At 39.8% G+C, this 12,230-nt stretch overlaps 1 protein-coding gene across 3 annotated transcripts in view; it reads right to left on the bottom strand.

Moving 5' to 3' along the window:
• The window catches only part of afap1 (actin filament associated protein 1), a 62,487-nt gene that overhangs the window by 25,114 nt on the left and 25,143 nt on the right, over positions 1–12,230 (bottom strand). For all 3 annotated transcript variants that reach the window (XM_066665909.1, XM_066665910.1, XM_066665908.1), the window contains exons 2-3: positions 8,458–8,586; positions 7,297–7,379 (exon numbers count right to left, since the gene is read on the bottom strand). In XM_066665909.1, the coding sequence (XP_066522006.1) occupies positions 7,297–7,379; positions 8,458–8,586 (212 nt within the window). The remainder of the gene's footprint in view (positions 1–7,296; positions 7,380–8,457; positions 8,587–12,230) is intronic.

Genomic DNA, 12,230 nt, shown 5'->3' on the forward strand with positions numbered 1-12,230 from the left:
AGCAGTGGGACTTGTTTCAGTCCCATTCTATGGGAACATTATGAAAATTAGATTTCTCAGTGAACATTTCCTTGATAACAGGCTAATAACTGACCTGGCAGCAAGCACACTTTTAAAACCATAGAAAATGTGTACAGCTGTAGAAACATGGAAGATAATAAGGTCAGGCAAAGCCCTGCTTGTTTGATATGCTCTCTATCAATGTCTACCCTGTTTCAGTCCCTCAAGATACACAAAGCCTGTTTCATCAGTTCCACACTGGGCTCAATAAGACCCTGACATCCTCTCAAACCACAAAACCAAGGTAGGATTGGAAGGCTGCCTGTTATGGCCTTGGTTCATTTGGGTGTTTGAGCCTGAGGGGAATGGAGAATTCCAGGCCTGAATCTGGAGAAGGCCGCTCCTTGCTGAAGCAGCGTTCCGGACCTGAGCAGCTTGAGTATTTTTAGGCATATTTCCACTTTAGGCTTTAGGGCTGGGCTGTAATTCAACATAATGCATGCTTGCACATAGCAAAACATACCTTCGTCCACCTAGACAAAACACAGGAGGGCACACACACCCACTTCTTCTGACTGCTGACACTCGCATAGTTCTGTTCTCCCTTTTTCATCTCCTCATCACTTTGCCTGTGGTCTGTTCTCTTTCCCTATTATTTCCTTCAGTCTTATCACCTTATAACACACTGGATGTATGTTTGTGTGTGTGTTTGTGTGTGTGTGTGTGTTCATGTAGGTGTGAACAAAAGCTCACAGTCTGAGCCAGACTGGGTCAGTCCTATTGTACTGGGACCACTCCAGAGCACGGAGCCAGGAAAACACATACACTCTCACACTCAATCAATCACTCTGTCTAGACGTCCAGATTTCCTCTGTCCGGCACAAGCATTCAACCTGTATTTACACGCACACGCACACACACACACACACTAGGTTTAAGGATCTGTTATACAATACACTGTCTATTGTGGTTTTGTGAGTGAATTAGTGAGTGAGTGTGTGACTAACCGAGTGAATGAGTGAGTGGCAAAAGTGCTTCACATCTACAAACAAGACTGCAGTATCTTAATATAGCCATTATACTACAAACAAGGGTTTCCTTTTCTGAACCAAAGCAGAAAACACTACATTGCAGCATTGTTGAGTAGATTTTATGACGTAAATTTTGACACGTTTTCAGGCCAAACCCGGCTTGCACTTACATGTGCATTCATTGTCCTAAACAAATACCACTTTGACGTTTCTCTCGTACTAAGTTAGTCTATGCACATATGCACTGGAATGTGTTTTCCATATGTGTCCTAGAAGGGTCCACTCCTATTACAGTTTCAGATTTTACAGTTTAGAGAACATCCAGAAAGTTTTCTCTCTGTCACATGACCACGTAAACTCTCACTGTGCTGTAGCACATGAAAAAAGATGATGGTGTTTCCATGGTAACAGTGAAACATGTATTGTTGTGCATGAATCATAATCCATTTTCCTCCTTTTGTCCATGACACAATGAGGGATTAGGTCATTGCATTCCAGACTGCGGTCAAGCCTCCATAAAAGGGAGGACAGCAAAGAGTACAGCACAGGCCTCGATTCAGCGAAACTCAGAGTCAGAAGAGTTAACACGGTTAACTCTAAAACTCTCGCCAACAGCACACTTCATGACCACAGACACTCGCACACAGTACATTACTGCATTTAACACATCACCTAGTGCATAAGCTCACGCATAAGTCCAGTTGCTGTAAAGCAGAGGGTGCTTAATTCTGTAGCTGCTTATTATAATGACTAAACACAAGCACTGAAGTCGTATGCGCAGGCAAGTAAGTGTGAGAGAAAGTGAATGAGAGAGAGAGAGTAGGAAAGAGAATGACACTTTCTTTTTTGTACAAGTAAGACAAGTATATTTGTGAGTGTGTGTGTGTGTGTGTGTGTGTGTGTGTGTGTATGCAGGGGTCTGAAGTGAGGGGTGGGTGGGTGGTGGGTGCAGAAGCCAACGTCAACACAGATGGAAGTCATTAGCATCTCAGTAGGTTCTGCTGTGGCTGCCCTATATTTCCTTACACACACAAAGGGAGAGGGAGATAGAGTCAGACAGAGAGAGAGAGACCGAGAGAAACAATAGAAACAAGGGCATTTCTATGTTTTTTAAGGGCATATTATGCTGTCACTGTGATTAGGAAATCATAATATATTCTGTGCCATGTGACTGTCATGTGGCCACTGTTACTATATTCTTTTTGTATCAACCTAAACTTTTATTTAAGTACACTTATGCCATTTTACAGATAGTAAAGCATATGAAAATTCTAATCATGTGTCAATGGGTAGCAGATACAGCCTTAGGAGTCCTGAAAAATAATTTATATTAGTATAGTTTTTTGTGGTTACCTCGGCAGGGAATTGTTTATGAAGCCCCCGTATCGGTAAATTAGTGAAAAACAAATGGTCTCAGTCTGGTATGCTAGGCATTCTCTCTCTCTGCTCAATTGCAGAGGCATCTGGATGTTTTAGACAATGGAGAGAACTCCGTATTGGCTTATTTTTGATGTTTCGGATCACTTTAGGTGGAAATGTCTCCTGCATTGCCGAAAGTGCTAGTGATTCTGTTGAAATTGCAAACAGTGAAGAAAAAGTTACACATAAGTTAAACTTCAGCCACATACAAACAATTGTACGTTGTCGTTTTTTTCCCCTCAAACACACCGTTTCACTTAAATTTGCAGAGCTTCTGAATGTAAACAACCAGACAAAACTCTATTTCCCCACAGTGGTTGTTGTTCCCTTTAGGACCTAAGTGCACTGGATTAATATTTCCTCAGGAACAGGGGTAAAATAATTGTTATGGGAGTGTCTCAGTAATTTTAATCCTGTCTGAATAGACCAAGAGTGAACGCTCCCATTTCAGAAAGATTGTGGAGCCTTTTACCTTCTGTAAAATGTACTTATTAAGTTATTACCATTAAATGGTTTCCAATAGCCGTTATAATAATCGGGTGGAGTGAGTCAAGATTTTTGGCATTATCTCATCCATTATCTTTTATAAAGAAGTAGAAGACAACATTCATTCATTCATTCATTCATTATCTGTAACCCTTATCCAGTTCAGGGCCTGGGGGTCCAGAGCCTACCTGGAATCATTGGGCGCAATTCGGGAATACACCCTGGAGGGGGCAGAAGACAATATTGTTGAAGGAAATTTAAAAGCTCCAATGATCCACACTGTGAAAAACATGCACGCAAACATTCCACTGTGTCACATCAGTGTCCCTGCAGTGCTGAAAATGGTGTGACAGCAATGCATGAATCAAATCGGTTATAACTTTACTGACATCCTGTGGTAACATGAAATTACCACAGCTCCCACAAAAAGCCTAATAGGGCTTTAGTCTTCCAGCAAAATTAGCCTACTTTTATTAATGTTTTTGGTTCTTTTAATTCTCTATCATCTCTCTCACACTGCCATGTAACAGAGTGCAATGCAAGGAAAATGGAAATCCTCCCTCTCACATACAAACATGAATTCAATGTTGACCTTACATTAACAGATATAGACAAACAGAGATATCTGACCCTGATTTTGTGATATTAGAGGTTTTCTAACACTCTCTTCCTGACTGCCTGTTTTCTTTTCTTCTTTTTCTCACATTCACTCATTGGCTGAGCTTTTCTCTTCTTCCTGTAAAAGCCTGCAGTGCTGAAGCCAGACAGAGCTGAAGTAGGTTAGACTAATAATAACAAACCCTTTCATTTGCTCTATCCCTCTGCTGCTTTCTCATACTTCTCTCCCTTTTCACTGTTAGCACAATGTTATCGACCAGTAAGATCAGCTAGAGGTGATACAAACATAAGGACTAGGTGTGTGTGTAGGTGTCTGAGTGTGTGGGTGTGTGTTTTAGCAAACCAATCAAAACCAAATAATGGTTGATGGGCCATACTGTACCTTCACTGTATATTCAAATGTTTATAATGAGTAAATATGTATCCATAAAAGTCACCTTTCAATGCCAGGTGTGGGCTAGATGTGTATAAACCCTGAGGAATTAGCTTTGGAGCCGTGGAAGAACGTTGTCATCTAATAAATCTGGGATGAGCTGGGAGTGACAATAAGTCTCCAACATTTGTATCTGACCTCATACACAAATGCAATCAAATACCCATATTACGGTGCCAACATTTGGTGTAAAACATTCCCAAAAGAGTAGAAGCGGTTCCATACGAATAAATCTCTGTGATTCTTGCAAGACTCTCTCCGTTGTAAATGTTCTCCCTCATTCACACTGTTCTACCATGTTCCCCTCCATTTACAATGTCTTTGAATTTTTTCCTCCATTCACACAGTAGAATATTATTCACCACGCAAGTTCTAAATTGTTCTCAGCTACGCAAACTGTCCCAGAACCATCTCCTCTCACTCCCTCTTGTTAAACTGGGTTCTTTTACTAAAGATTCTACAAAAGTGGCCAACATTAAAATTTACTTAGAGCTGGAGGGTTCATCAGAATCTTTCTGATGTTTGTAAAAGTGATGGAGACAGTTAGAAGAGTCTGTGAGAAGTAAAACTAGCATTTAGCCACCAGCACATGGACAAGAACGCATGCATTCCACTTCTGGGGTCAATACTGTGTATGTGCGTTAACAGCTGCCAAATTTTAATACACACACACACACACACACACACCAGACATGATCTCCCCTCCTTGTAGCGTGGCGTCTGCTGTCCTATCCATGGCCCTGTTTCTTCACCCACACACACATTGCCCTTCTCTCCCTCTCTCTGTTCTTCTCTCTCCAGCTTTTTTCTGTGGCTTTGACCACTCCACTCTTGAAGGCCAAAGTAGGTTCTGGCCAAAAACAAACACACACAGACACACACACACACACACACACACACACACACACACACACACACACACACACACACACACACACACACACAAACACACACGCACACACACACACAAAGGCTTTACAGTATATACATATGTCACACACATGTTTTGTTAGTTTTGCATGTTTTTGTATATATGCATACATGTAATAATGTATTTATATATATATATAAGTTATGTGCTAAAATATCCTTAAACTTCTTTATATGCTCTTTAAATTGTGTCTTAAATGGGCTGGGTGTACACACACAAACACACACTAGATAGATAGATAGATAGATAGATAGATAGATAGATAGACAGACAGATAGACAGACATTTATCCTGATGGTGTATGAAAACAAACTCTCTGACACACACAGGCCAAGGCAGGCCTTGGTTTGGCAGGAGCAGGAAGATGAAAGGGAGTTTATGAAGCTAGCTCATTCACTCAGCACTAAATCTGAACTCTGAGAGCAGCAGGCACAGAGGCTGAAGTGTATAATTTAAAGGTACAGAAAAAATGCAAGGAACTTCAGACTTTTTTTCTTCTTGTCTCTGCTAAGCCTGGTTTCACTGTCCTGCAGAGGTCAGGACCCACACTGTAAAGAACACACGGTTGTTTCTACTGTGGAAAAAACAAAGGAAGGAATGAAGAAAAGAAAAGGAATATTTGGTTTCACTCCATTCTATCACTTGCTCCAACCACCCAACATATAATCTCTCTCTCTCTCTCTCTCTCTCTCTCTCTCTCTCTCACACACACACACACACACACACACACACACACACACACACACACACACACTGCTCTCTCTCAAACACACTTGCACTAAGGTCATGCACGGACAACTAGGGTTTCACAGGATGTTTCTAATTATGAATTGTTATGTTAAAAAGCGTACAAATGCTGATTGTGTGCTTTTTTATGTTTTGTAAATAAATTACTGGAGGGATATGTGTAAACGCAGGTGTGTATGTTATGCTCTGAGGGGTCTATGCATCAACCACTAGATTGGAGACATGCATTGTCCTGGTCACACTAAAACAACTCAGATTTCTTAAACACGCACACACACACACACACACATACAAGCTAAGAATATAATTTGTTTCATGTGTGACAGACGACACCCCAGCAGGATCATGTGCTGATGAATATGAGCTCATATGACACACAGCAACCACATTTGAACACATCCTACTGCTGTTTTACAGACACCATAAAACTCCCCCTTGAGCCACAGCATCACTGCACCTGGCATTCAGTCTATAGGCCTTACATCTGCATCTGAACCAGACCTTAACACAAAACACCTGCAGAACTACAACCCTGTTTTTTTTTTGTTTTTTTTTGTTTCAAATCATTTTTGTTCATTTACCATTCATTTGTCAAGGGGCTACATTAAAGAACCTAAATCTTAGGAATGTCCACGACACCAGTGTAAATCACCTATTCATCTCATTCAAATACATTTCCCACATTTATTTATATTATTTTAATTTTTCATAAAAACTGCTGCCAAGTTGGACAAAGTTTACAAACCTGTAGAAAACAACAGGTATCACGGTGCCAAATCCTAACTTTTTGCTGTATATTCGTTTTACACGTGTCAAAGGTCACATAACTATGGAATGAGTCCACCTGCTTGTTTACTTTTTGCTTTCTAAAATGTCACATGACTGTACTCGCTGCGTGTGGCTTTTTCTCTGTAGCTGCAGAAATCTAGAGACATACTCAACATACTGTATAAAGGCCCATAAATAACTTGATAAAGGGTTTGCTGTTGCAATTAGCTTGGCGATAATAAATAAAGGCTATCCATCCATACAGTGCTTGTTACAGTGTGTGAACTCATGATAAACACGCTGGTAGAAATGGTCTAAAATTACCTGAACACACATATTTATACATGAATTCTTATCATTATAATGACTTTTTCTAACCCCTGAAAATCTCCAAAAGGGAGATGTGAGGCTATAGTTATGATCTGTAAACACCTATCCTACCTTCACACGGACTGTGATGCCCTACACACAGATGTATATTATAGACGACAATTTCCCTGCAGGATGTGTTTCTTCAGCAGGACCACATAAGAATTTGGAATAAATAGGGCAGAAATGTGACTTAATTTTGCACTCTTCTGTTGCAACTGTAGCCAGTAAAGTACTTCATACTGCCATGGTATTTTTTATGACGTCAGTGAAACCATGGTAACCCTGGCCTCGAGTTTAAAAACACCCACAGTTGATGACTGAACAGTGACTGACAGCGACGACACAAGAAAAATTGCTGCTGGTGTGAATGTACAGTTTGAGCATAGACCCACTTTACTAAGGTAAAAACACACCAGTCTCAGCCTTTTAGTGTCAGCCGTCAAGATCATGTGGTATAATGTGACCTACATATCTAAACATGTGACTCTTACCAGCCACGGATGAGGGATCTCTGGAAGGGGCATCTGAGGAGGAGCGGGAAGTGAGCTGTGGATCTCAGCCTTGTAGGGCGGCTCTGAAACGACAAACCCAGAAAATATGATGATATTCAGCAGAGCCAAATGCAAGTGTAGTGTGATTAGAGGAAAGTTTATGCTTTAATGACAATCTGTCCATAAGCCCTATTTCTTATTTTGATGACTTTATTCAGACTGCCTTTAGATGGCCTTTTTCTAAACAACCTGTCTCCCCTGATGAGTAGAATAGTTATATTTAGTGTAATAAGCTTTGTTCTGGGTGTCACATAGTTTTCCAAGTGCATTCATGGAATACAGTGGTTAAGAGTTTGTTAAGCATAATATAAATAAATTAAACAATGGTTAAAATTATTATATATTCTAATGTTTTCTACCCACTTCAGTTCAGAGGGATGACCAGCTTTGTTCACAAAACTAAATACAGCTCTAGTCATCAGTGGAGGTGTCTTGGGCAGCATGCTATTACAGCAAATATTACACAATGAATCAAGAAAGCAGTCAACGGGTGCAAGCCTACATTTAGGCCAAAGTTGAAGGGGTGGCAGTGTGAAGTAATGGGAGTAAAGATGAAGTCCATGGTGGTGAATTGTGTGAAAAGTAAATGACAAAGACTAAGAATTAAGGGCTCAGCATAAATGTTAAATATAAGAAGTTTGGTTTTCATGTGCCATTGGAATTACAGTAAAATAGAGTAAAATCTGGTTAAATCCACAACAGTTTAACATTGTCTTTAGAATTATAAAAAACTACTTAAGCATCGTAATTTAATTCAATTAGTCACTATTTAGACATCTGCAGCCTCTGGTAATGTACATTGTGGACATTAAGTGTTGATATTCATTCATTCATTCACTCATTCTTTCATTGTCCATAACCGTTTCTCCAGTTCAGGATTTTAGCAGGGTTAGACACGCTATAATAAAAAGCCATTACATTATAATAATTAACATAATTAACTAGCTTCCATTAAAGTAAGCTTTCTCGAACATTCAAAACCTCCATAAATGCATCATAATAATGACGTCCCAAGTACGAAATCAGAGCAAATGATGAGCAAAGGAACAGTGTGTATAAGACAAGTGATTCAATTACAATAGTTCAGAGTTTTACAGATACCTTTAGCAGACATGACTCTGTGGAGAATGTTGTAGATCTGCTGTTTCTTCTCCCTCACTGCCGCACTCAAATACTCTCTGTCCAACAGCTCTAAGAATACCCGCAGCTCCGCCACCAACTCCTCCATCGCTGCAGAAAACAACACAGAAACAAAGAGGGTTAGAAAACAGCAGATATTTAACAATGCAGCTTTGGGAAATAACTATTGTACCGTGATGTGTGGGTCTATAAATGAAAGTATTAAAGATTTAAAGAATTTGAAAGGTATGATCATAAACTATGCAGTTAATTGTAGGGCAAAATATTCTTTTTTATTTTTAGCATTTTCCTCTTACAGGAAAATCATATGGTATTGAAAGAAAGAAACAACCTACAAAAAGGGAGTTAATATTGATATTAATAACGGCTTCAAATATTCTCATCTTTGACTGTCAAGTCACTTTGATGTAATGGCATCTAAAAATATGACTGAATCATATTAAATCACAATGATTCATTGAATCATCCCCCAAAATCAAACTGAACTGATTCTAGAAAGAACAGATTTAAACCCTTCCTACTCCTCCAATGTTTTTTCTACTCATTTGAAACCTGTAGCATACTTTCTGCTCTCTCTCTCTCTCTCTCTCTCTCTCTCTCTCTCTCTCTGCTCTGAGACTTTGGCAGTTATCCTGTTATGGCAGTAAATTGTGGGCATCTGCTGGCAATGTACCTGAGGATTAGCAGTGACTATTAATAATAAATTGCAGCCTCGAAAATCCAGTGCTCCATAAAACTGCAGCAATGGACCTGGGCCGATGCAAACACATAGCCGAGGCCATAAAAGCCTGAAAGAGTTACATAAACCTGAGTTACATTTGTCTGAGGGAGATACAAATGTTTGAGAGCTACATAAGCCTGAGAGTGCTACACATGTCTGAAACTGCAAAACAAGCCTGCGAGCTACATAACTGTGAGGTACTTTAGTCTTAGTGCAAGCGTGAAAGAGCTACATAACTGTGAGAGCTACACAACTGCTTTATAAGTCCACGAGCGATACACAAGAGCTTCATAAACCTGGGAGAACTAACACTGACTTGATGTAACACAGAGAACAGCATTTTGATTAGAATGTGCCATGAAGTGAAGTGTGACATAGCAAATTGAGTGTGTCATAGTGGTGAAACTCAGGCCTTGTATGGCTAAGAAATATCCAGACTGATTAAGGTGTCTGTGTAAGACTGTAAAAGTCTGCCAGCAAAAAACATTAGGCATGTGATGAGCTGAGGTAATGTGGGCTTTCCCAGCTCCTTTCTAAAAGCACCCTCAGAATTCCTGATGAATTAAACAACTGATGAAATGAGCTTGGGCATGATATATTCAAGTTACAGTCATATGCAAAAACCTCTGAAAGATCATATTAAGCACCAGAACCTCTGATTACTGCATATATGCAAGGCTGGATTAATAATGCATATAGAAATACATTACTAAATACATAAGCTGAATATATTCTTAGGACAGAAACAGCTATACACTTTGAATTCACTAAATAATAAGAGGTGTCTACAAATTAGCCTTGAGCTAATATAGTTATAAAGAAAAAAATATTTATATTATACTGAAGACTTTTGAATTAATCAATACCTGAGGGGCTTCAACTGATCTATGCCATGTGACCGTTTTGTATTATAACACTCAACTTTAGTTACAAGTAAAGACATAATGAGGCATAACACAAATGGCAAAACCCAAAAAAGTGTCACTCAACACACAAAGACATACTCAACAACAAAGCGAATTCTACCTGTCATAGAGTTCACGCTGGCATATGTTTCTGTGTGATGAAAACTCTGGACGCCTAGGGGTTATACATATTGTGTGCCTGCAGTTTGACTACACAGCTTATGAAACACTTTCAGCAATGGTGGCCAAACAACGTGAAAGGAAATACACATTAAAAGTCAACCAAGCGAACCAAATCACCGCAGAAATGAGGAGTGAATGGCATGCACAAATGAGGACCACCTTCAAACTACGCTTGGGGCAAAAGAAGAGGAGGAAAGAAAGAAAACAAAGCCGCCTTGCATGAACCCTCAGACAACCGCTCTCAATTTGGCACTCACACACTCCTGCCGACACACACTCTCCTGCCACAACAAAACCCTGGGTCAGTAAAAATAAGTGACGAAAGACAGCATTGCTTCCAAACGCTGGCTTCAGAGAAGCAGGGACAAAACTGAAGCTCAACAAGCACCCTACATGAAGTAAAAAAGAGATTGCACGTTAGAGCCACCAACCCAGTGATGCAGTGAGTGGAGCACAGATGTTTGATAGTATTCCACTAGATGATCTGGGGTATTATAGGGTCTTTAAAAGGCTTGATGTACATACACACTGCGTGTAAAAAGAGAGAAGACACATTTTTTTATCAGTCACGGTTCAAAAAACAATGTTATGTAACAATCTGTTTGACAAGAATGATCTATTCACTGTTCTTTGTTATGAATGCTGATATGAAAACACACTCACACATCTGCTGACCTCACTATCATCACACCAGACATTGTGTGTTTGGTCCTAAACAATGGTATAGCTATCTTTGGACACACTCCAATCTGTGGACACACTCCAACGCAAGCTTTGCTTCCAGTCTCAAACAAACCCTCTGCCACAACCTCATAAAGTTTATGTGCATGATGTGTATATATAAAAAACTACTTGATATGTGTGTGTGTGTGTGTGTTTGTGTTTGTTTGGTTTTTTTGGAGGGTAGTTGTGTGGTCATGGTTTAATACCACCCAGACAGTTGAAGGGCAACAATAATCCTAATCTTTACCAACATTCATTACCATGTCATCACTGACTCTGTGTGTGTCTGTGTCTGTCTCCATGTCATTGTGTGTGTGTCTGTGTGTGTATGTATGTGTGTGTGTTTGAGTGAGCAAGAGAGAGAGAGAGAGAGAGACAGAGCAGAATGTCTGTCCCTACACGTCTCTCTATAATGAACAGCTCATATCCATATGTCCAGACTGATTTATAGCGCAGTATATATGTAATCAGACATCTTGTACTATTTAGAAACCCACACCATGCTTCTGTAGCAGGATCACTTCCCCTACAATCTCTCTCACTCTTGCTCGCTCTCTCAGATAGGCTTACTCAAATTCCTTAATGATGCCATTTATTTGTGTGCTAGTTTTAATTACTTCATTAGCATCTTTAGGCCCAGTGCACGTCTACTGAATCATTTTGTGGCTGACTCTGTGATGGATTGGAGCAGATCTCATTTCTCACTGAGCTTCAGCTTTAAGGAATCCCATTGTTTAGACTGTGATCTGGTCTCTCTTTGAAGTCTGATGACAGAGGCTTTGCACACCAGCTCATGTTGACAGAGTGACAGCTGTGACAGAGTCCAGAGCTCCAGTCTGCCTCAGAGCTTACTTACATTCAGACTCATTCACACACCGGCTACTCACTGGAATGCTGCTGCTGTGCCAAGAGTTACAGTCTTAATGGTGATGGGTGGATGATGAATGTTAAAAATTAAAATTACAATAATGAATACAGAAATATAGGTCCTTTATGTATAAAATTGACTTCAGAGTCTAAAAAAGCTGTGAGTGAATGTAGATTTGAGTTAACTTCTAACTTTCTCAACATTTGGTCATTTTGGACAGGTTTAAAAAAACACTGGCTTAACTTACAGAGAATCTGCAGCAGGTGTAATGAAGTTAATAGTTTTCATTTCCAACCTGACTAAGTTGAACTATTACTGACAACATCTGGTTCTG

The sequence above is a fragment of the Hoplias malabaricus genome, chromosome 3, assembly GCF_029633855.1.
Source record: "Hoplias malabaricus isolate fHopMal1 chromosome 3, fHopMal1.hap1, whole genome shotgun sequence".
Lineage (NCBI taxonomy): Eukaryota > Metazoa > Chordata > Actinopteri > Characiformes > Erythrinidae > Hoplias > Hoplias malabaricus.